Source organism: Xenia sp. Carnegie-2017, unplaced genomic scaffold (assembly GCF_021976095.1).
Source record: "Xenia sp. Carnegie-2017 unplaced genomic scaffold, XeniaSp_v1 HiC_scaffold_24, whole genome shotgun sequence".
Classification (NCBI taxonomy): domain Eukaryota; kingdom Metazoa; phylum Cnidaria; class Anthozoa; order Malacalcyonacea; family Xeniidae; genus Xenia; species Xenia sp. Carnegie-2017.
Window position 1 is genome coordinate 6,408,399 of NW_025813487.1, and position 27,045 is coordinate 6,435,443.

A 27,045-nucleotide genomic window follows, 5' to 3' on the forward strand; every position below is an offset into this window, starting at 1 on the left:
CATCACTCACCTCAAAAATTTTGTTTGTACCTTTTAATTCATCGAAACTATAAACAAGTTTTGTCAAATCATTATTCCAAAGCTCAGGAATATTTTTTGCCGTAAGCAAAATAATTCCATTTTCTACAGCAACCATTTCACTAAAAAAACATTCCTTGACAACAAAGTCAAATGTGTTGAGATTGTATAGACATATCCTTCACTCTTCTCCATTGCTCCGATAAAGAAATTTTCCATTTGAGCAAAATTTCTCGTAATAAAAACTGTAACTGTTAGTTAAACATGCACGCTGTATTGAATAAAGATAAAACTCAAGTCCGTATTCAAACAAAAGGACATTGTCGTTGTTCAAAATAAAATAATAATTTCTTCCTCTAATAAAAGAAAAGTTAGATCTGTTGTCATCGAAAGGATCAAGAGGAAAAAGCGAAGTTTGGAAATCAGGATCTAAGTCAGGAAGTTTCTCACCAGTGGGATCTACAATGAAAGGTTCTTTCTGGAAGGAAGGAGACCAACAACACCAAGAATGAAGACCAACAGTGAACACAACAGCAAAATCAATTAAAAAACCAGACGGCAAATGAATGTCGTAAACGAATGTTTCATAATTATTTACTACGTCAAATATGTGAAACACTTTTTTTTCCTCAATAACACACAAATATCTTCCAGAATTAGAAAAACATAGTGCGGTCACATTATTACATCTAATACTGCGTTTATTCTCACCTTTCTCAACGTCCCATACTGTCAAAGTATCTTTGTAACTAGTGACCATTGTGTACTTATCCTTAGAAAAACATTTGTTCGTAAATAACTTAGAAGTAAAATCATCACAATGGAACGGACTGGAGGAAATTTTACCATTAATATCTAGTATTTTATCAAGCTGGGAAGCAAAAATCAAATCTTGGAATGGATGAAAGACAACGCAAAGTTCTTCCTCTTCATATTGCTTAAACTGACCAACAATATTCTTTATCCATAAACATCTGTTTGTTCTCAATGAAAAAAGTTGCACGACGAATCCTAAATAACCACAGACGACGTAATCATGATTTCGTGAAACATCAACAGAGTTTAAATATTCATTCAAACGTAAGAATCGAGCCTTTACAAAACCCGTGTCTCTGCACTCTAGATATGGTGAATCTTTGAAACGTGTTTGAAGCATTGTCGTGGCTTGAGACGACAGATCTTTGACTTTGTAGGCAACGTTTTGTAAAAAAATTACTGCATTGCTAAAGTGCCTAGGGTGCGTCATTACAGAATAAACTTCATTAAATAATAATCGAATGTCCTCAGAAATATTTAAGTACACATCATGTGCGTTGAATAATTTAAAATTTTCAAAAGTACGACGACCATCGACCAACATAGAAGCAACTAAAACTTCCAAGTCAACAAGATATTTACCAACATTTTCAATGATAGAATCATTATCAGAAATAGCAAGTAAATGAAGAAACCAATACTTGACTGAATACATCACTGTCACATGTTTAATGACGTCATAGTTTACACCTTCAGCTTTGAGGTTATCCAAAGATTTTAAGCAAAATTGTAAAACAAGTTGATGACCACAAGATGTTTTTACTGAGTACTCATGTTCTCGATCATCCAACAACCAATCGTTTAATGATTTGTGAAAAAATGAAACACATCCTTCTTCATTGCTAACAAACAGACAAGAGATAATTTTTCTAACCCCAAGTGATATGCGATTCGAATTCAAACAAAGAACATCATCGATCATTTTCCAAGGAAGAGGTTCTTTAGCAACAGCCAGAGTATTTAAAATTGACTGAAGCTTTTCGTTACTGATATGAAACGAATTCAATTCCTTACTTAATCGTGTTAAGCAAATTTCGTAATATTCACTGAGATCTTTTGGTATGGACGCATTCAACAAATCCTGATTTTTGACTTCACTGATAAGAAGGGATGCAAGCAACATAAGTCCGTCAGCTTTTTCTACCAAAATATTTTTAAAATCAGGAAAGCTGTCAGTAGCGCCAATTCTTTGTTCAATAAAGAATTTAATATCCCGTAAATTGCGATCATCGCTACAATTAATGAACAGTGGATTTAATTTTTCGAACTTATTTAAAGCTACTTCGTTAGGTCTTGTTGTAATTACAAAGCGAAAACAAGGCGGAAGTTTGTGTAAGTGATTAGCAATCAAATTAGCAAGGTCATCCCTTTCTGGATAACCACATTCATCAAGAGCATCCAACACCACGAGAATTCCTTTAGGAAACTCCGAAATTGTAACAAATAACTCAGTAAAAAGAAGGGAAAATAATCCTTCAACATTCATGTTATTCAAAGGCTCAGAGAGTTGACCTGAAAGTTTTTTCACAAGAAGTTGTTTGTAAGGAGTAAACTTACGACTAATTTGCATCGCTAAAGATTGAAGAAGTACATTGGCTTTATTGTAACGACTGTTGTTGTGTTGAAAGAAATGAACTGCAGTCAAATATTGTGGATAACGTTTACATAAAGTAGCTGCAATTACAGATTTACCCATACCAGCAACAGCAGAAATAACAAATGCACGATTTTGAGAACTGTCGTCTTCAAACCAAGCTAAAAACTCATCAAAAACCCATTCCCGAGTTCCCTCAAAAAATTTTTCATTATGATGTCTAATTTCACTTTCAAAGTTGCAACTTACAAGGTGACGTTTCATTTCTTCTTGTTTACTTTCAATTACACACAAACGATTATGTACATCAAATTTGAATTCGTCCCATTCTTTCACAATTCTTTCACATTCTTCATTACCAAACAACTCATTTTTCAATCTATTTCTTCCTGACTTATTCCTAAACGAACTAATGGTTTGCTTATTTCCACCCAATGATTTTCAAATTCATCAAAGCTTACTGAAGTGTCAGGCAAGTGAGCAAAACGATCATTACGAAATAACCTGATACGGGTAATATCTGCTTCAGTTGAATGATCAGTGGGGACATTTACTGACGTCCATATTGGATCACGTGGTGGTTTTAAACCACAAATATTACGCAGGAGAATACAAAGTAAAGTAATGTCAAACTTATTTTCATTTGGTAATATTGGAGGATCTGGATACAGTTGATCCCACTGATGTGGATTGATTTGTCTATTCGTTAGATTTGAAAGTAGTTGCGCATTTTCGGGATCATTTAAAACATTAAATAAATCAGTACCTGACAGTTGTTTCCTCAATGTTATTCTTAAAGCTTCTCCACCAACATCAACAATTAATCTCATCAACTTAAAACCATTAGTTTTCTTGTCTGAGCTCAAGACAGTCTCCATGTCGCTACCTTTAGTAAAAAAGTAGGTAAAACTTCCATGGTACAAATTTATTGTGGTTACAATGGAAAACTTGGGACTGGTTACACAAAGGCCGAATATCATTATCCATTGGATAGCAAAATGTTTTAAATTTTTACAAAATCTCTTAAAAGGGAAAAATATAGGATTTGAACTGAGCAATCATTGAAATAAAATACTGCTTCCAAGATTACAAAATTTCTTTCTCCTAAGGAATAATGATATCCACGCTTCATGCAACTGCAACCAGAAGTACAACGTACATAAAAACTATGGTTAAGACTTGCAAGTTAAAATGTTAACAAAAACAAAGAATGATAACATTATTTAGAAATTTATTATTTTCATATAAAAAAGAAAAAAAATACATAGCAGAGCTAAATATTATATCAGGTAATCACATGAATATCTTATTATGCATGTGATTCTCATAGTGTCAGTCAGACACTACCATTTTTTGACTAATAGGATCACAGAGCTGGCAAACTACACCCAGTAATATAATTATATATACAGCAGTAAGTTGCACAGAAAGTGATCCTACTGTATATTCTCTATACTGTGGTTGGGGTGACATAAACATTTCGATGAATGATCCCTAGACAATAATGGTTTTCAAAGAAACCTAACACATGTAGCCTATATTATGCATACATAATATGATTTCCAAATTAACAATTATCCTACAGTCCTGCCACAGTTTTTCTTGCTAAAAAAGGGAGTGTGTCATGAAGTCAACAAAAGTGATGAAAGCAATAAAAATGGTCAACAAAACATTGTAATAAGAAAACCAATGAAAAATTGGTGGACATAATTTTTATGAGAGTTGATCAAAAATTGTGTAAAAGATGTAAGAATCTGTACGCCTATGACCAAAACCATTTTTCATTGATTAGGTTACTATTCAAAGAAAAAATAGTCCAAACTACATGAAATAAGTTGCTAGATCTAAAGAATAAAAATCCATGAGTGGGCATTGGAAGATTGATAATTAGTGGGATTATAATCATAAATGTACATTACAATTCATACAAAACAATGTATTTGAAAAAACTTAATACAACATATCATATACATAAATTAATATGAGTCCCACCCAACAATTATTGATCTTCTTGTACATGAATGAATCCAAGTAAATAGATAAATCTTGCAACAAAAATATATTTAGCAACCACACATTGTCCACAATCATTGATCAGTTATAAAAGATAAAGAACACATATAAAATATTGACTTTAGTATGTTATTTCAGTGGCAAATCATCACATATCAAAAAACAAGTTTTATCATATCAAAGGTTCAAAATATGTTGATGTACATAACTAAGTGAGTTGTAAAACCTTTGACAACGATCATTTTAAGATTAAACGATGACAAAAATAACTTTCGAACAAGAACAAATCATGTTAAACACAGTGATTTAATGTTCTGCTTCACTTATATTCATTTCCTATACAAAGTTTGAAATCTAGCTTGAATATCTCGTTTATGTTTGTTGTATTTTATGGTTTGACAATAACCATGTTTAAATGCTTATCAAGAATAACAAAGCAAACTAGTTTTAAGGTCGAATCATACCTACATTAGTCAAAGTTTTAATTAAATTTTAAATGAAAAACTGTCTTTGTTCTACTTAGATACGTAAATTAAAATTAATTCGAGTCGCCATCTCAGGATAAACAATCTTTATCTTACCGTTGTATTAGATGAAGGAATATTTCTTGATATCGTGATCATATATCGCCAGAAAAATATTTCCGAATTTTAATGTCTACGTGGATGATAACATAAAGAATTTTAAATATTGCACACTGCTGGCTGCAGCTTCTTAATGTGCAATATTTGTCACGCACGCGATCTCGCGTGACTTCCACGTATGTGTGGTCAAAGGTGTTATATTATGACAAGGTAGACAACTCTCAACACAAAATGACCAACCGTTTACACTTTCAACAAACGTTAATTACAATATCTCATATGTAAATGGTAAAACACGAAAAAAATAGGATGCAATAATAACGAATGACTTTACTACATTTTTACAATTCATATGAAAAACGAGAATGTTTTTAGGGTTTGTCATAGCAAATGTTTTTCAATACCTGTGCTGGGCCTTTCAAAACCTATGCTAGGTTTTTCGATACCACGATATTCACACGTTATTGCTAATTAGCAGGCCCTCATGAATATTAGTGTAATTTTATAATGAGAATGTGAAAATTTTTATTGTAAGTTGTTTTTCTTGTCGATTCCTTGGACAAGATGGCAAAATTCATTTTATTTAATGGAAATTATGAAAAAACCATCAAAGGGGGTTGACTACCTTAAATTTCATATCTATAAATGGTACTGTAGCATCTGTTTTGTGTCAGCTGTAGTCTGTGTATTCAATATATTGCTTAACTTTCAGTCATAAGCAAAACATTATAAATCTAAATTTTAATGTTTCATACGAAGCCAGATATTTGCCTCACTTTCAATTTCACTGTCCTTTGTCCAAGACCATCTCATCAACACCTAGTATACGAGAGTAGATGCTCCAGAATTCATAACAATCTGAACTGAAGCCTGACAAAAACTTCAGAATGTTAACATTATGCCAACACTAACGAAAAGCGTCACAGTATAAAAGCGCAATTTTTCTGCATTAATGAACTTTCTACAACATTTGATGTTTATAGCAATTTCATTATAGCTGCTATTTCAAGCCTTTTAGTTCGTAGAAAAGTAGTACGTGCGCATTTAGATATTTCTTAGCACTGATATTAAGTTTCTAAAAATAATGAAACTTTTAATCAGCGTTGATGCTAGACATCCCACGGAAATTTTTCATCACTGACACGGACTTACTCATTTATACAAACTTTTGCCACACACCACAATACTGCAAAGTTTCCGTGTAATCCTTGTACTAAAAAGTAAGAGTTATTGAAATGATAACTCTAGCAGTTGGAGAGTAAATTTATTAAACAGCTAGTAAAGAAAGAATAGCAGACAGAAGCCTCTTTTCAATCTTGTTGCAACAAGTAAGAAAGGTAAGTCTGAACACTATTAAAAAAGACATTAATACGGCAATGTCGAACTTGTATTTCTGTATTTGTGAGCAAGATTTTGATTTTTTTATTTACATATACTACACAATAAAAATTGTATGGACAAAATACGACAATAATCATTGAGTTAATTGATAACTTATTACGATAAATTAAAAGTAGATATAATTTAAATCTTGAAGATTTCAAGATCATGCATCTGTAATTTTTCTCATGTCGTCGCCTTTCTATAAAAACATAAGTATCATGAGTATCGATATTAAAGTCATAAAGCGTCTTTTCTGGATCTATTCTAACATTCTTTTTCGGTCATAAAAAGCAATATTTATATGTGTATGAATAAAAATCAGCGATTATAAATATAATCATCTATTTATGTAATATTATTATAAGATAGAGTCGTTTTGCTTTGATGGTCCGCTGGTTGTATTTGACGTAACTGCATAAATTCATGAAATGTATTTATATGCAGTCCTGCGACCCCCATGCTTCGTGGCTGTGTCTGAATGCTGTCCGGTGTTGCTGGTTTGTATCTCGATACAACCCGGTCTTGCTGGGCTTTACCTGTGTTGGGAACGTTATAGAAGCTAAGTTGATGGCCAACACACTCACAAGTTTTGTTATGTTTTATTTATCACTGTTTCACATCGACTGACGTCTCAAAATTACTGTCCATCCCTATTGAATATAGTCTGTAATATACCCCTTATTCACGTGATTTCACCCAACTAATCATCAACTATGTGATTACGTAATTCAAATTGTCCCAGTTCCCTACACTCTCCTCTACTCGTTTTCCCTTATATAAACACAAATCGTTTACTAGAAAACTACCTTTATAACAAACAATATAAAAATTAATTATATTAGGAAATAATAATGTCCTAAGGTTTGAAAGAATTACTCTCCTTCCTTATTTTTCCTGGTCTTCTTCTTCTACTTGGTCTTGTACCCGACTATCTGCAACTTTTGCGGCATTTCTCTTTAGTTTAAATTCACGGGAATCTACATCAGATCAGTGTCCGAGGGTAGTTTCATGCTTCTTTGTTACGTCGTAAGATAATTAAATCAGATTCAGTATTGGAGGGGCCGTTCGTTATACTCTTTGCAACTCTCAGCTTTGCTCCACGTACAACAACATCATTTCCTGTTACTAACTGCTCTTCAATTCCAAATTTCCACTTGCGTCGATTCTTCTCCTCGCACTTTATAATCGCAACGTCACCAATGCTGATGTTTGCCTTTTTTCCGTTATGCTTCATGTTATCTCTCTCACGCAGTGCTTTCAAATATTCTGTCTGCCACCGTTTTCATAACACTTCCTTGCATCGTCGGATATACCTTGCTCTGCGTCGCTATTCTTAATTCAATGGTCCTGGTGCTCTGGAATAATGTTTGATAGTTCAAACTGAATGGCATTCGGAGTGAGCAAGGGAAGTTGATTGTCGTCTTTGATGTATCTGAGTAGACGGTGGTTTAAGGTGATTTTAACATCCCAATTTATTTCCTCGAGCTCTTCCGAGGTCAGAAAGCCGTTGCTGATCGATTTGTAAAAGACCTGCTTGATCAGACCAATCAGCCTTTCGTACTGACCACCCCACCATTGACCTCGACTAAAGTTGATTTTGCATAGGATGTTCAACTTAGCTAAATAGTCATTGAAGCTCTCGCTGTGCATAATTTCATTAATATCCTTGTTCCAGCTACAAACGTCTTGTCTTTGTCGGAGTAAACTTTGCTTGGTCGCCCTTTTCGCGCAATTAACTGTTTGAAAAATATGAGAAAATACTGAAGTCATGGACTTTGTTAATTCCAGATGTAATTCATTCGTGACTGCACATGCATAAACTACAATCCAAGCTTTTCCTTCAACGTTTTTCTTGTACGGTACTTTATCGGGCCAGTGTAGTCCACACCAATTACTTGTAACAGTAAACGCCACTCAGTACGGCCTCTAAGTACATTTCCTAGGACAGGGCTTGGGTAGGGAACGGCTTGAAATTTTATACATCGGTGACAACGCTTTATGAATCGTTTAGTAATTTGTCTTAGTCTTGGAATCCAGTAACTTTCAAGTACCTTCGCTATTGTTAAACTTGCTCCTCCAAGAAGGGTGACATAATGCCAAAGCTAAACAATCTTTTCTGTAAACACATCGTTGTCGGGCAGATAAATAGGGTAATCACTTTGAATTGATCCATAACATTTTAGGACACCAGGTTCATCGGGCAAAAGATGTAGTCTATCTTGATCTTTACAATATTTTGCAGTGGCTAGATTTCGGGCTCGGACTCGTTTTAGCCACCAACAACTCCGATTGTTAATTTCCTCTGTAGTCAATAGACCGCTCTCCTTTTGTCTTTGTTTTCTACTTTTCTGAATAAGTTGTGGCTGTGAGATCCATCCAAAAATTCTCAAGGTTTTCCAGAGATCAAACTCGTCACACAGCAAGGTTGCAGTTTCAAATATTTGTGCTATAGGTTTTGTTTCCGCCATACTCTCTTTCGTTGCTGTACGTAGTTGTGATGTCCAATATTCTTTCGTTGTCAATCACTTTGTACCCTTTCCTTGACTCACTTAAGCACCTCTGCTGGTCACATCTTCAGGATTATCTTGTACAGGAACGTGTTTCCACTGGATGTAGTAGGTCTTTTCCAGTATTTTGCTGACTTGATTCCCAAATAACTGTTTTAAATCCTTACTTTTACCATTCCGCATCCAATGGAGAGCTACTGTGCTGTTCAGCCATCCAAAAATATTGCCGTTTGGAAGCCCATATAGCACTCCCTTGACGTTATGAATAAAGTTTGCTGACATATGTACCAATACAAGTTCTAGACGTCGTATGGCCAGTTTCTTAGCAAGACGAGATTTCGCAGCCACCAGGCCCTTGCTTGTACCACTCTTTTTATGGACAATGGCCATCACTATTGCCCCAACTCCATGACTGCTGACATCAGCAAATGTATGCAGCTCGATTTCTTGGATGCTTTACTGGTTCAGGTACGTTGGAATGCCATCTCTGCAAGGTAAACTGCCCGTCGGTGAAAATTTCCGTTGTAGTTTCTCTTAATTTCTTCATCTGTAGCTACAATGGTTTCTCCCCCGCTGATCAAGTTGTCGACGTACAGGCTGTCTTTAATCTTTTTTACAATGTCGGGGTGGTTCAGTTTATGGTTGTCAAGGTGTTGTTTGATGACTGCTCCCAAAATTAACGGGAAAGGAGACACGCCGAACAGAGCTCTGGTGAAACGTAAGGTTGTTATTTCTTTTGTCTTTATATCTTTGTACCAACGTAAAGCATCACATCCAGATCTTCTTTACGTATTTCTACCTGGAGAAATGCCTTCTTTAAGTCTCCTGTTAACGCAACTGGGCGAAATCTTTCTCCCACCATTACCTTCCACAAGTAATTCTGCAGGGGTGGACCGGCCTGTAAGAATTCATTCAAGGATGATGCTTTTTCATTATCGCGTGCAGACCATCATATAAGACCCTTAACTTTGTTGTCTATGCTGACTGCGTAATCACTGGTTTATGAGGCAAGTAGAACTCTTTACCGTGAGCTACCTCTACTATTCTTTCTTTCAACTGTTTCAGAACAATCTCGTTATACCGCTCTATATGATATTTTGTTTTTCTACCTTTTAGTCAAACTGTTTAATCTTTTAATATTGACACATTTTTGTTGAGTAATGGTGGATGATTTCCCTTCCAGGGTGATCCTGTCTCATACCAACCTTCTTCATTTCTCTGCAGCTGCTCTTTAAACTCACTGCACACATTCTTCTGATCATTGGTTCTAGAGTCCTCGAGTCCAAGAACATATGACCTACAAAGTTGCTCGTACTCTTTGCGATGTAGTTGGGTAAAAAGCAGTTTATTAAGATTAACCTCCTCCCCCGGTGACATGATTGTCCATCCTAGTTTTGTTAGCTCAGCAACAGGCTCTCCTGGGGATCCAGCTTGTGGCTTTGATGTAATTTTAAATTTTGAGTAATTCCCCTCCCTATGATTAAATGTAAGAGTTTTTATTTGTCGTCATCATCATTCATGCTTATGCCACTTATATTTGTATACTTTGGATTGTCAAGCATTAAAATGTTTTAACATTTATATGTAACCCTTTTACTACTCGTGTTACTTCTAATTGAATTTAAAAATTCCTCTTTTATGTCAGTCATTTTTATGTGATAAATTCCCACCAATTTCTTGGTTGTGCCAAACATCATCTCAACAGATCGGATTTCCCTCCAAATAGAATGTTCCTCAAGATGTCGATAAGTGTTGAGCAGATGTAAGAGCTACAGTCCCTGTATCAATTAGAGCGCGATAATTATACCCATTCACTTCACCAATAACAATGTGATGAACTAGTGCTTTGGACTCATTGGATTTAGTATTCAGTAATCTGCGATTAGTTGAATTGGTGGAAAGCGGGTTTTCACTAGAATTTTGGCAGATAGAAATATGATGTCTTTGCTTGCAAATAGCGCAGTTGGATTTGCTACGACACTCGGAAGACCAATGTCCCTCCTCAGTGCAATTAAAGCAAAGATGATTAGCGCTGAGAAATTTCTTACGTTCTGCTGACAGGTGTAGTTAAAAAGCGGGTGCGGATTGCGGCCGCAGACGGCGGACACGTATGCACTGTAAAAACAGACTAGTTACAATAACCATATGATTGGTTAATGTAACCAAAAAGACTTTGGTTTAAAGTGGTTAAATGCATCTGAGGTAATCAATTTTTTTGGTTATTTTAACCAATCACTTTTTTACAGTGTGGCGGACGAGGATAACAGACGCAGACAGCGGACGTCTGTTTGGTGTGAGGGGAATTGCCAAAGATTTATTATGGGAGCTTGACAGTAATTTGATGGAGCTTTATCGTACAGGATAAAATTTTTATTCAACTCATTATCTAAAGCAATTAACCATGCATATTGTAAAGTTTCAATTTTCAGTCCGTCATATAGTAACTTCCGTTATTTTATTTTGTTTATCATTTTTTTTTGCCTTCCATCAGTATCGGCTATCAGCGCCCTCTTATAATCTACACAATTTTGAGTCTGTGATCCCTGTCCGCCGTCCTCGTCCACCATCATTGCACGCTTTTTATCTACACCCTTACGCTAACAAAGGAATCTTTATACAATTGACAGATGTATGATTAGTTCCATTACAACAGACACATCGGCTTTGTTTAACTTTCTGTTGGCGCTTCTGTAATGCACTAAAGCGGGGATGTCTCCACATGATGTGAAAGTCAACGGGATTTCTCTCCGTCCATTTCCTAAGTGCAAAAGTAAGCTGGATAATATCCCTATGCTTCCAATCATCCTCCATGCACACTAAATTGCACCGAATTCCCTCTAATTTATCAAGGCACATGTGAGCATACTCGTTTACTTCTTCTAGTTTTCTCTTTATCTCAAGTGATTTAACGTTAAAGAAAAGTTTATTATAAAATGCGTGGTTTTTACCGCAGTATGTTCTCTGAAATATAAAACGATGCAATGATTTTGGAGGAACAAACCTTAAAAACAGTTTAAAATCAACGATGTTACATGAAGATATTTGTTTATGTAAAAGCATGGATTAGAGTGCAATTTGAGAAAAAAACATGCACGGGTGAACATTTCAACAATTCATATGGCAAGGTGTGAATTACACGTGCAGCAATTTATTCCTTCGTTGTTAGAAAAATTCAACAAATCGTCAAACGAGGCAGAGAAGCACATTTCATATCTTTTTTTTGGAAACTTTGTGTGCATTTTTAGCTTAGATTTGACTCTTTCAGGAGTAAATTTCATTTAATGACGGGCACAAAAGTAGTGCATGTGATTTATATTTGGTATTCTGCAAGCCATTTGCAATTAGGCAAATCAACTCATGAACTATGTCTATACTTATCAACCATTTGATGAAAATTATTTGTAATTCAATTGGCATTCTTTACTAAGCAGCGTGCTGTATTTAATTTAAATAATATTTATTAGCTTCACTTTGGAATGCTTGCCTAAAGTGAAAATTCATTTTATATGTCAGATATATATTCCTAATTCCTTTTGTATTGACTGTACATATATATAATTCAACACGAGATTCAAGAGTGTTTTGTAATAATTAAATATTTTACATTTCTCTTTTTAAATATATTATATGGAGTGTAAAGTTCCTTGGAAATCAATTATTTTCTACAAAACATAACTTGAATATATGAATATGAGCCTCACCCCCAATTTTTGATCTTGCTACCCTAATGCAAGTGCTCAGTGATTAATCCACGAGAAATCAAACACAATTCTACATTATCGCTGTTATTACAATCATAATAATAGGAGGTATTGCTAGAAAACTCAAAGGTCGTGTTAGTGATGCTGCATTAGTTGGTTATGGTAGATATGAAAATGGTGGTGAGCAGCTGAGCAACTGGACATGGAGAGGATTTAATAAAATTGATTCTAGCATGTCAAGTTGTCACTGAAACGGAAAATGGTAGTGGACAATTCTTTCTCATAAAAGAAATACATCTCATTCTGCCGATTTCAATGACTTCTCAATTCTCTCTTCCTCTTCCGACAATTATAACCTTATTATTTATGAAAGCCTTCTCATATCTAAACTAAAATCCTTTCTTAACATCCAAGGCAACTCAATCCCCTTTCATCTTCTTCATTATACTGCCTTTCTCACTACATTCCGTCATCTTAACTTCATACTCTCCTCACATAAAATTTAAACGTCATATTATGCATACATAAATATGGACCCCATTAATTATAGACTGTACTATACGCAAACCTGTTCCTGGTTTGTACTAAATGCAGCCCTGTTCCTAGACTGTACTACACTTAGTCCTGTTCCTAGACTGTACTACATCCAATCCTGTTCCTAGACTGTCCTACACCCAATCCTATTCCTTGACTGTACTACATGCAACCCTGTTCCTGGATTGTACTACATGCAACCCTGTTCCTAGACTGTACTACACCCAATCTTGTTCCTAAACTGTACTACACACAATCCTGTTCCTAGACTGTACTACACCCAATCCTATTCCTTGACTGTACTATTGCAACCCTGTTCCTGGATTGTACTACATGCAACCCTGTTCCTAGACTGTACAACATGCAACCCTGTTATAAATTCTTTATTGAATACAACAAGTTTTTATAGTGTTGAAGAAGTTGAGCACTTAGTCATATGACAAAAGTTAAGAAGCATTCTTTCTGCAATGAAATACATGCACAGCCAAAATATATATACAGCTCACTATACATATAAAGAACATTACAAAAATCTTGCAAGAAGAGCATTTAAAACTATTTTATTTACTGTTGAATAATTTCGACAGTTCTGGTATTATCAATTTCCTATCCAAGTTTCTAGCTAAATTTGGTATCTCCTTAAAACTAAAGAAAGCGACTAAAGCAGCCATAAACTTACTTAAAGATAAACTGAAGGAACCCGGTGAAGTTATCGCAATCAACAAAAATGGAAATTATGGATAAACATTTTCTTCTCATCTAATGTCTTGGGCTAGCATCAAAGATGGTCAGTTGAAAAGTGGATTTGAGAAAGATGAAGAACGAATAGCATTATTACAGGACAAGGAAACAGTCTAGTTGATTTATTAAAACAATGGCCATTACTTTAAGATTTAAAGACATATTTATTTAATATATGTATTAACAATCATGTACACGTATATAATTATTTCACGGATTCTGCATCAGTAGGCCATATGATGTTTCCTTCATTGTGAAACATTTGAAACTAACACTTCACTTCGAAATATTCGTACAATAAAATCTAATATGGTGTTTATAATGATTCGATAAAAGTACGCTCCTAGTAAATACACGGCTCTTTTCTAATGAACGCTCACTTAAATAATTTTGCATCAGACACCTCTCTCTTAAGAGACGAAGCACCCTGAAAAATTAAATACTCATTAAGACAATATCATTATAATACTGGCACAGAATATGATGTGATATCTGGGTTGTCGATTCAGCTGAGAAACCGATATATTTAGCCTTAGTTTAGTTTTTCTTTGTTCACACCTCACCCTCCCTCTAACTGTTAAACAACAAAGACAGTCGGGAAATATTCTCTAAAAAGTCGCGTAAATAAGGTCATACATCAACAATGAAAATGTACAGACCACGCCTTTAAAAGTTTATCTGGTACCTCATGATCTGTCGCTCATTAATTGACTTTTTACGCTTAGTAGGGTTAATACGACTGGACGACTTAAGATAAATTTTTTTACATGCTTCTTATAAAGGACATATAACTCGAAAAATGTGCTTTACTTTATATTTGCGTTGAACATCTTGAAGCTTTAAAGATTTGATTTAATATTTCTTGCAACGTCACGTTTCTATGAAAACGTATGTAACGTGAGTACCGACTTTAAATTTATGAAGCATCTTTTTGGGCTTTATTCCTAACATTCTTCTCTCGTCATATGAAAAGCATTTACATATGTGTATAAATAAAAGCTAGCGATTATAAATATAATCATCTATTTATGCAATGTTATTAAAGGATATAGTCGTTTTTTTGATTTTCCGCCAGCTGTATTTAGCGTAACTGCATGAATTCATTGGTGTATTTAGATCAATCCCTGTTACAGCCAAGTTTCCGGGCTGTATCTGAATATATCCCGCCATTCTAGGCTGTATCTGGATGCAGCCTGCAAATTCATAATCTTTTTAGTTGAAGAGTTACGCTTTAAACCTATATTTAATTTACATTCATATTTCACTCACGTTTGAATTATCCTCATCTCCCTAAGATCCACGACAAAATAATTCACCTGCTTCACAAGCTTCTCAGGCTGCTCGTTACATGTCTAATACAATATTAACCGACTTCATCTCATATTTCTGTGCACTCGAGAACTTCAAAAAGCCAAGTTCTTGCCCAAAAGAAACAACATTGTTTTTCACAACGACATAGAGAATGATTCTCAAGCAGCCTTAAACTTTAGGCTCTAACTTCCACATTTACTGTCCGGTGAATGATTAAATTGCTTTACGTTTAAATCCATATCTTGTGCTGTTAGCGCTTCATTTCAGAGTAAATCATGTCTAGAAATGTTTAAAATTCGCAACTTCACAAAAATTCAAACCTGCCCAGGCCACTCTTTCTCAGATATCACTACTAACCACAACACAGCTCGAATAAAATGAAAACAGCATGCAAAAAATATGAATTTTAAATAAACACCTTTAGGATTCATCACTGTTTTCACTCAAACACTAATGGACACTTCTTTATTGTTTATGGTTTCACGTTTTGTGTTTGTATTACAATTAGCTTTTATACAAACAATTTTCTACAAAAAATATAGTCAAATTGTTCCTCCTGGAAAACGTCTTCAATCGTATAATAAGTTAGATAGCGGACTAGAACCACAGCTGTAATCGATAAACCACCCTTGGCACTTCGTGCTTTATATGGGTAAAAGCCTCGGTTCCTAACTTATGTATAGGAAACATACACTCCCATGAACAAAAATGTGTTGAATTTGATAAAAATTTGTGTGCACTTCATTTACCCGAAGTTATTTCATATTTTTTTGGGTAAAATGACTATGACGAACAACATGGCATGTGTGTCATTTTCTCCTTCTGGTACGAAAGTCCTGAAATCAAGACTAACAATACAATTACACAATAAAAAAAAAATCAAACGAAGTTTAGAGTGCTAACTAATTAATATAAATGTTACTTTTCCATCAAGATTGTAGTATTTTTTGTGATATCTTTTCATTTCAATTTTAATAACATCAACTCTTTTAAGTTCTATCTACGATCTTTTGTTGTTTTCTCACAAGCTCTCATCCCTAAATATAGCTCCTGAAACTAAAAAACACTTTTCGAGCTTATTAAGCGACGAAAATTAAATCTTGATAAAAAAAGGATTCAGAAAACCCTCGGAAGTCGACCTAAAATGCTGTGGTCACCATTAGCATTTGGCAACGAAATTTCGCCTGCCGAATTTTCCAATAAATAGTCGATTTTATTGAAAAGCTGTCAAAATCTGTACTCTTTTTTCCTTAAGAACTAAACACTTTCTGTACGCGGCCTGGGGAAATGGCAAGTTTTGTCCCCGAGAGTTTCAGTATAGATTCAGTGTAGGACAAATGTGAAAGCTATTTAATACACGATATAATCAACACTTATATATTGTAATAACTTTGCAGAAAACATCATATTACAACAATTATCTCTAACATTAAAATACTAATATTATAAAACTTTGTTAACACGTTTTAAAAAACGGAGATCAACGAAGCACAGTGCAAAAAGAAAGTTCCTACATTATTTATTATAAGTGCTAAATGAATGAATCCCATCGAGTCTTTAAAATACTAACTGCAATTGTTCTGTTTCGATACAATACGGGTATTTTTCAACATGCTTTACAAAATGAGTGAAAGATATTATAAACAACTATTTAATGTTAATTTTGAAAATTGCTATTTTTTACTTCAAAATAAGATGACTCCTTTTTTAAAGCACGAGTAATCTCATTCTTCACCTGGCAGTTGGCAAATTACTATTAAAACAAAAATTGGAGTTGAGTTATGAGGGATTCATCTATTTATAGCATTTGAAATTTAAAAAGCAAAACGTAACTATACTATACGTAACATAATACACAACAATATGCAATAAATTTAATGATCTAAAATTGTTCACTACATAAAAAATAAAGCGCAAAGAATTTAGAAATATGGCATCTTGAAAAAGAAAGACGTTCATATTTTTCATCCTCATATCTTGATGTAATTCTTACATGTTGAAGTTACTTTTGTTGTGAATGATTTGTTGACCATGTATATTAACTAAACTGATCACTTTTATTCTACAACCATCAATAGTTGAGATTTACTTTGAATTTTCATGACATGTTGCTGTTATGATCTCAATTTCTCACAGGTTATAGTATCATCCAAGTACATAAATATTTCAGGGCATGTGAAAGGCGACCAAATGTTATGATTTTTACGATCGCAGTATGTTTGGATGAAGAACAGCTTTAATTAATGATGCAAACTCCAAAAATCACTTTAGCATATTCCAATAGCCACAATGCAATAAAATCAAATTCTTTTCATTCAATCTCATGATTACTTCTCCGTTATGTTCACATCGAAACGTCCATATGAGATGATAATTTTCACGTTTCAGTTTTATAAAAACTGAACAAAATGAACAAGGAGCTTCACCATTTTAAAAAAGGAAAAGTTCATATCTTCCTATTATGACCACAGATGACATTTCAATGAGCACGTGACCAGGTGACGTTACAAAGTACAACAATAAATCCAAACAGAACCATGGTACATAAATTTGTCACTTCTTTATTTACGTCACTTCCTGAAATAAAGCTTCTCCTTCTTGTACTATCGTTTAAATTAAGAGTAGACGATGGAATTTTATAGACAAGCCATAAACATATCAAACTTTGGCAAAGTAACTTGCAGTATGTCCACTGATGTTTGACTAGATGTTGTTAAAAATTAATTTCCAAAAAATATCGATTCACAAGATAAAAGTGTTCAAACTTTAACAATGCTTGATATCAATTTGTCATTAAAATTGTTAAAAACTTGTCATTAAACATCCTTCTATATGCGACCTTGTAGTTTGTTTTCTGTCTCTCTATATTGCAAAACTTTCTTTCACTTTTGTTAACTTTTCCTGTTCATACGGTTTGGAGTGTTTAGTCACAATGGTTAAATTGTTTATCACGATGATGAACGTCAATCATAAGTCATTTTCTTGTGAAGTTTACGAATTACTTTTAAATAGTAAGTGAGAAAGACAGCCAAATTTTTAGTTTTTCTTGAAAAATTAGCAAAGGTACCATTGTTTTATTATAAATTTACGTTTTTCAAATTGATAAAGATGAAAATATTCATATAACCGAAATAAAAATTGGGCTGTCTTTGTCTCTCTTAACAACTTAAAACATAAATATTTTGTAAATCAAAATGCAATAATTAAAAGTATTAAGAAATTATTTCAGGGCAAGATAGTATTGATTTAATTAGTAACAACTTGTTTTTGGTGTAAAAGAGTATCGAAAAACGTGCAATATTAAAACCATCCAACTCTGAATACATTTTTACGAAAATTGTATGTTTACATGGTGTATATATAAACAAAATATAGCCAATGGTACAATAACTAACAATAGTTTGCATTTTATATGTTTGTGTGATAAGATAAAAGTCAATAAAATTATTTTCTTGTGCAAGGTACATTAAAAGAAAGTTCGGAGCGCTCAGCCGAAATGGTTCCATTGTTTATCATGATGGTCAAGGGAGATTATGAAGTCAATTTCTTCTCAACAATGCAAATTTATTTTTTCACACTCAGTGGCAAAGCTATTCCAAATTTGTAGTTCTTCCAAAAAAAACCTGGCAAAGCTACTATTCATTTTGTTAATGAATTAACGACATTCATAAATGATCACAAAAAATATTTGTACAACAAAAGTTTGGGCTAGCTTCGTCTCTGTTAGCTATAATATCTTTATTGATATTTAGATATTTTACCATCAAAAGCATTTATTACCATAACTTTTCAGATATTAAAGTATTAAAATTATTTTATTGTAAGATAGTGTTGGTTAACAATTTGTTTTTAACGCAAATAACTAAAAACGTGCAATATGCAAAATTGAACCATCTTGCACTAAAACATTCACAAAGTAATTATGCGTAAAACTTTCTTTCGAATTTCTAGTATTTAAAAGTTTTTTTTAAGAACTGTTTTGCTCGGTATAAGTTTAGAAAAAAATTGTTTTCAATTCTATATTATTGACTTGAGAGCAAAACATTCTGAAATTTGCAACATTCAGCGAACAGAAAAACAATTAAACCGACTTAACTTTGGAATTATACGTCTATCCAGAGAAAGAATTTCATAAAACAACTTTTTTAATTATGTGATTGTTTTAACAGATACCTTATTTTGATGATAGTGTCAACTCATTGCAATTGTGAATTATATTTTCGATTATTTTAAATTTTGTTAATGATTGACTTCTTACCTATAACGAACAAAAAATGATGTAAAATTTAAGTTGTTGCACAATAAAATCATAATACCCAAAATATGATCACCAAATAAATGAGATGTACTTTCAGCTAATGTAGTTGAAATGACGATGAAATTTATTCTCGGGGCAAGATGATTTTCGCGCAATTTATTGGGATTTGTAAGTCAGTAAATAAGGTAAAGGCAAGTTGGCTTTTACGACAAAAATATAAAGTTTTCGAACGTTCTATCCGATGCTTATTGACAAACGGGTAATCTAATTCTATTTTCTTACCACACTTCAAATCAATGAGTGTTAAGCTACTACAAATTATAAATCTATCATCAATAAAGACAAACTTACCTGACAAACTGCGCTCATTCAAAGTATAAATAACTTGCATGGTTTCAATGTCAAAGACTTCCATAAACATAAACTCATTACTTGTTAATAATTTATCAGCTGATGGTGAAAAATCGGCATGATCAAAACAGTGAGTTCTATGTATTAGCCAATTTCCAGGACTCCAACCATCAACTGGTTTATCTTTGTGCCACAAATAGTAAGCTCTTTGTATTCAAATAACGTTTTCGCAAACACGTGATACTTAGAACTACATGCAAATATGTGCACATTTCGATGATTTTCGAAATTCACTGATATTTCTTTTTGTTTGTTTTCAATGTTGACAAACACAAGAGAATTAGTTTTTTGACAAGCAAATGATACATCACTCACCTCAAAAATTTTATTTGTACCTTTTAGTTCATCGAAACTATAAAGAAGTTTTGTCAAATCATTATTCCAAAGCTCAGGAATAGCTTTTGCCGTAAGCAAAATGACTCCATTTTTTACGGCAACCATACCATTAACAAAACGTTCCTTGTTAACAAAGTCTCCTGTGTTGAGATTGTTGACTATGATGCATGAGTTTTTTTCATCTCTCCGATACAGAAAGTTGCCATTTGAGCAAACTATCTGATTATCAAGAACCAAAGATTTTTTAAAAATTTCGCGCGCCATTATAACAAGATGAGAAGCATTTCCATAATTAAGTAAAAGTATATTGTTATCATTCAATGAATAATAATAATATCCTTTGAAATTAATCAAAGAAACGCCTAACATGTTATCATCAAAGGGATCAAGCGAAAACAAACCATATTTACGCTTAAGATCTAACTCAGGAAGTGCCTCTTGACTAGGATAGACAACGAAAAGTTTTTCATTACCAGACATCGTACAAGACCAAGAATGAAGACCAACAGTGGAAAGAATACGAAGCTTTCCATTATAAAAGCAAAAGCGCTCAACATTATTTTCAAAAGGTAAAGAATCAAATAACTTATAATTCTTCGTTACGTCAAATGTGTGAAATACGTTTTTTTCATCAATAACACCCAAATATTTTTTTGAATTGGAAAAACACAGGGATGTCACATTGCTGCATATAACACTGTGCATCTTCTCACCTTTCTCAACGTCCCATACTGTCAAAATATCTTTGTAACTAGTGACCATTGTGCACTTATCCTTGGAAAAACAATAGTTGGTAAAGAACTTAGAAGTTGAATCATCACAATGAAAAGGACTAGAGACAACTTTCCTGTGAACATTTAGAACCTTATCCAATTGGGAAACGAAAATCAAATCGTTGAAAGGATGGAAGACAACGCAAAATCCTTTCAATTCACTTAGACTTAACTGATCAGATATATCTTTTATCCATAAACACCTGTTTGCTGTCAGAGAAAAAAGTTGCACTATGAACCCTTCATAACCACAGACGACATAGTCATAATTTCGCGATACATTTACTGAAATCAAGTTTCGCGCTAAACGTAAAAATGGAGTTAATACAATATCCGTATCAAGACGCTCAACATAAGAAGACTCTCTGAAACGTGTTTGAAGCATTGTGGAAGCTTTTGGAGCAAGATCTTTGATTTCGTTGACAACGTACTGCAAAAAAACTATGGAATTCATGAAACTCCTCGTAATAACACAATAAATGTCATTAAATAACAATCGAGTGCCCTCAGAAAGATGAAAGTATATGTTGTGAGAGCTTATAAGACGAAAGTTTTCCAAAGTACGATGTCTATCAATCGATACAGAGGCAAGTAAAACATCTAAGTCAACAAGATATTTACCAACATATTTAACGATATGATCATTATCACAAATAGCAAGCATATGAAGAATCCAATATTTGACTGAATACATTACTGACGCCCGCTTAACAAAGTTATTGTAGTCCACGTCGACAGCTTTGAGATTGTCTAAAGTTCTTGAACAAAACGCTAAAACAGCTCGATTACCATCAGTAGTATTAACTGAGTAACTATGTTTACAGTCGCTAGCCAGCCAATCAGATAAAGATTTGTGGAAAAACGACACATGTCCTTCTTCATTGGTAGCAAAAAGGCACAACGTAATTTCTCTAACCACAGATGAAAGGCCATTGAAATCAAGTATGTCCTCAACTAATTCCCAAGGAAGGGGTTCTTTAGCAACTGCTAATGCATTTAAAAGTGACTGAAAGTTTTCTTTACTGATTTGAGATGAATCTAATTCGTCACTTATTCTTTTTAAGGAAATTTCGTAATATTCATTGAGATCCTTTGGTATGGATCCATTGAACGAATACTGATTTTTAATTTTATTGGAGAGAAGAGATGCAAGCAACATATGTCCGTCAGACTTTTCTAGCAAATTTTCCTTAAGTTGTGAAGCTATGTTAGTGGGGCCAATTCTTTCTTCAATTAGTAATTTTACATCATTCAAGTTATCATCATCACTCAAATTGATGAAGAGCGGATTTAATTTTTCAATTATGATATGACAATCTTTGCTAGGTCTTGTTGTGATTACAAAGTAGAAACAAGGTGGAAGATTGAACAAATGATTATCTAGCAAATCAGCCAGGAGAAGGCTTTCTGGATAACCACATTCATCTAGCGCATCCAGCAAAATTAAAGTCCGCTTAGGAAATTCCGTGATTTTTTCAAACAACTCAGTAAAAAGAAAGGAAAATAGTCTTTCAACATTCATGTCACGCAGAGGTTCTGAGAGATTTCTATCAAGTTTATCCTCTAAAAGTATTTTGTAAGCAGGAAAATTACGAGCAATTTGCCTAGCTAAAGATTGAAGAAGTACATTACCGTCATTGAAACGACTGTCATTGTGTTGAAAGAAATGAACTGCGGCGAAATAGCTTGGATAACGTTTACATAAAGTTGCTGCAATTGCAGACTTACCCATTCCAGCAACAGCAGAAATAACAAATGCACGATTTTGAGAAGTATTGTCTTCAAACCAAGCCAAAAACTCATCAAAAACCCATTCCCGTGTTCCATGTAAAAATGTTTTATATTGATTACTAATGTCACTCTCAAAAGTACAACTTACAAGGTTTTTGGTCAAAATATCGGTACCAAATACAAAACCGGCGCTTCCCTTTCGCACAGACCCACGAATTATACGTTTGATCGACTGAGTTCTTTCCTGGTTTAATTGATCTATTTTTTGCTGACTTATTCCTAAACGAACTATTGGTTGGCAAATTTCCTTCCACAAAGTCTCAAAGTCACCTAAGCTAAATGATGTGTTAGGTATGTGAGCATAACACTCATTACGATATAACCTGATACGGGTAATATCGGCTTCGGTTGAATGATCAGTGGCATTAGGTTTGTTTGTCCAGATAGGATTATTCGGTTGTTTTAAATTGCAAATAGTGCGCAAAAGGACACAAAGTAGAGTAATGTCAAAATCATTTTCATCAGGTAGTCTTGGAGGATCTGGATACAAAAGAATCCATGCATCGTGCCTGATTATTTTCTTCTTTATTCTCAAAAGCTTATTTCTATTTTTAGTGGTATTCAAGAAAAAGAATAATTCAGTACCTGACATTTGTTTTCTCAAAGTTATTCTCAAAGCTTCACCACCATGATCAACAATCAATTTCCCCAACATAAAAATGTCTACTTCATTTTCTGACTTGAAGAAGAACGCCATGTCATCACCGGTAGCTAAGAAAACAGCTTACAATTTAATGACAGATTTTGAATGACTTACAATTACATCAAAGACATATATTTAGAATAATAAATAGTGATTGAGAAATACTAATTATAGTATCAAACATTCTTTTTTCAATGTGTGTAGTAGGGATTTGAAACTGTAAAGGAGAACTACATCCTCACAGAATGTTGGTGTTGAAAGTTGTATTTGTATGCAAGGGTTACAAAACATATTTTGAGAATATGAAATCAGGTGCTTCATTTTGAACAAAACCGCATCTTCAAGTGCTTCATTTGAGCTTTTTTGAGGCTTAGCAGCGTGTGCGCTGATGGAAATTATTTGACGTCATATCGTCAAACCAATTTCTACGGGACTTGATGCCAAGATATAAAATTTCCGATTTCCAACTTCCTGTCTTCAAAATTTTTGACACTTCCGAGATGCAAATTTCCGACTTCCTTTGTACAAATGTATTGTATAAATCCTTTTCCAACCAACAATTTCAAAAAATAAAGGAAAAACACACTCCAAAAAACATCATCTGGTAAACTCAAGATTCGAGTTATAAAACCAAGAGACAAGATTCAAAGCAATATTTGACTTTAGTTCAAAGTCATTATCAAGCTAAGTGATTGTTTACAAGCATGCGTGATCTTAAATATTTGTTACAAAGAAATGACGTAAGCAATGAAAAGAAATAAAGGCGATGAAAGGAGGTGTTACTGTCTAGAATTACATCAACGAAATTAAAAAAAATAGCAAGTTCTTTAGAAGCCTTTGGTCCAGCATTTAGCTGAAGCTTTTTGAAACGCATATAAATCGCCTCAAGGGCCTTGCTCATCGCCTTGCCTTTCCTTGATGCTTAACATATGATGACCCCTTTTTATTTTCCACGTCAACAAACGGTCGATCTTCATCATTCGCGATAAAATTTCGGACATATTGCGAGTTTGAATGCCATTTTCGAATCTTGAATCCTCCCTCGCTCATTAATTTTCAAGATCTATGATAGATGTATAGAGCTTCGTCCTCATTAGAAGCTCCACCAGCGAAATCGTCAACATATAACGACTCGAGGAGATAACGAATAAGGAGACTATTTCTGGATCGACATTCTTGTATTTCGAAACGTGGTGAAGACTAACAGTAGATAATATTGCAGGACTTGTGGTTAGACCAAATGGTAGGCGTCGGAACTTGTATTTCTTTAGCATCGGTGAACTTTGTTAATATCGTCAAACCAAAGAAACTTCAGCATCTTTCTGTCTTCGGGAGCAATTTGCATTTGATGAAAAGCCTTTTCGATATCGGCAACAAGCCCAATGGGGAAGCCTTGAAAGTTTATCATAGTGTCAATTAAACGATGAACCAAATTTGGTCCCTTTTCGAGACAATCATTGAGTGACTGCTCTTCCTTAGTAGCTCTTGCTGAACCATCGAAAACCACGCGAAGTTTTGTAGTTTCATTATCTTCTCAAAGTATACCATGATGGGGTAGGAAATAGCCGGTTTCATGTGCAACAAGAACTGGGTCAATAATTCCTCCTTTCACTTGATCTTTGATAATTGTATCGTATAATTGCAATAAGGGTTTATCTTTATCGAGACGAGATTTTAGAAGGTGTAATCGTTTCAAACACCTACCGTAACAGTCTGATTTTGGAATATATTCCCGCTTCCAAGGTAAATTCACTTCATATCTCCCTTCATCCTCCAGATATTGTATATTCTTCAAAAACTCCTGATCCTGTGATTCACTGGATTCTTTGATTCCCATTGATTCGATCTTCCAAAACCGTTTCAAACATTCATGTAATTTGGGTTCTCTCTTGTCAAACGGAACTTCCTTTGAAAAATAGTAATCTTCGATGATTAAATTAACGCTTGACAATTTCGAACTAGTTTCACCATCATTCGTCTGTCCAGTGATAATCCAGCCAAATTCACTATTAATCGCAACAGGACCACCTTTACTTCTTATAATCTCGCCTGTCATGATATCAAAATAATAATCTGCTCCAATTAGAATGTCAATGTTGTTGTCCGTCTGTCGCCCAGAGAGGTATTGATATCGGAAAGCTGCAAATCCATCAGATGAGGATAATGATTGAGATCAATTGTCGTTGTTAATGAAGAGCAAATATTTGGGAAGCAAAGAGCTGTTATGATTCCATTTCCATTTTTTCCTTTCAGGGACAAATGAACCAAGTCGCATTTTTCCTTTGTAAAATGTTGGTTGCCAAAGGTATTTAAGTTAACAAATTCTTTTCTGATGGGAACTAGTCCAAGCTGTTTTTTTAATGAATTCGTAACATAAGTGCGCTGACTACCGCTGTCCAAAAGCACGCGAACAGGTTTGCAGAAGAAGTTGATTACGCGTTTTTGCCGTATTCGTCGTTAAGTAATTATCTCCATCAATCATGGTAGCTGTGCGAACGTTGTTTCCTTCCTTGGTTTCTGGTAGGTTGTTTCCAGTGGGGGAAAGTTTGGGATCATTTGCATTCTTTTGTTGAGGAGGCGTAAAACTTGACTTAATCACTTCACAAATCGATTGATGATGAGCCCCATGGCAACGCCTGCAGTTCTTCTTTGACTCGCAATTTTTTCTGAGATGCCCGATTTGCAGGCATACAAAACAATGGCTGTCTCTCCTCAATATACTCTTGCAATCATTCAAATCAGTTACTCTATCACACGATGACGAAAAGTGTGGCTCTTTACAATAAACACAATGAATATGTTTACCTGAAGTATTTTGAGTCGAAAAGGCGTTCACCGTAGGTATTCTGGGTGTTTCGTGCTGACCTCCTGAACTTTTTCCATGCTGTGGCTGTGGACTTGATTGCACTCCTTCACTTAACTCCCGAGCCTCGATCTCAGTTTTTATTGTATCCAACAACTCATCAATTTTCCAAACGTCTCCCGACGATTTTCGGGCAATTTGTAGACGAATGTCACTAGGTAATTTAGTCATAATAATCGGGATAAGCATACTACCATATTGTTCAGAAGAAGCGCCAAGACTCGATAATCCTCGTACATGAACGCTTACTTTAACGTATACGTATCTTACTTGGCTAGTTCTACCATTGGCAAAAGCTTGAATCTTTCAAATTTCATCTATGTGAGCTGCTATGGTTTGCTGGGTTTTCCCGAAGTGATCGTTCAAGATCTTTACAGCAGAGTCGTAATTGGCATTAGTTAATGTTAGACATTTAATGGCCCTCGCTGCGTTTCCCTCAAGAAGCGATTTCAGATAGTTGAATTTGTTTACCTTCGAAATGTTTGGATTACTGTGAATCGCAAAATCATATAGATCCCAAAACGAACTCCACTCCGTAACCTTACCACCATATTTCGGAAGCTCCAGCTTAGGAAGCTTCGGCATATTCGACTTAAATTGGACTGTCGTCGTACTGTTGTCACTCGTTACATTTCCTTCGTTTACAATTTCGATCGTCGCTTGATTACTTGAACCTTCGATTAAACCATAGTTTTCCGTCGTATTTCTTAAATTTTCGTTAGAGTTCTCGCTACTTTCGTTTTGGCCAAGGTTTGACATGTTCGTCAA

At 34.3% G+C, this 27,045-nt stretch overlaps 2 protein-coding genes across 2 annotated transcripts; both read right to left on the minus strand.

Moving 5' to 3' along the window:
• Positions 1-199: 199 nt before the first annotated feature.
• Positions 200-2,609, minus strand: LOC124452031. The gene is made up of 2 exons (XM_047002625.1): positions 2,527-2,609; positions 200-2,003 (listed from the first exon to the last, which is right to left on the minus strand). Exon 2 carries the CDS (start codon positions 1,955-1,957, stop codon positions 200-202), a length of 1,758 nt encoding a protein of 585 aa, XP_046858581.1. The 5' UTR covers positions 1,958-2,003; positions 2,527-2,609.
• Positions 2,414-26,449, minus strand: LOC124450528. The gene is made up of 3 exons (XM_047001186.1): positions 26,220-26,449; positions 22,709-23,482; positions 2,414-2,455 (listed from the first exon to the last, which is right to left on the minus strand). Exons 1-3 carry the CDS (start codon positions 26,446-26,448, stop codon positions 2,433-2,435), a joined length of 1,026 nt encoding a protein of 341 aa, XP_046857142.1. The 5' UTR covers position 26,449; the 3' UTR covers positions 2,414-2,432.
• Positions 26,450-27,045: the final 596 nt, after the last annotated feature.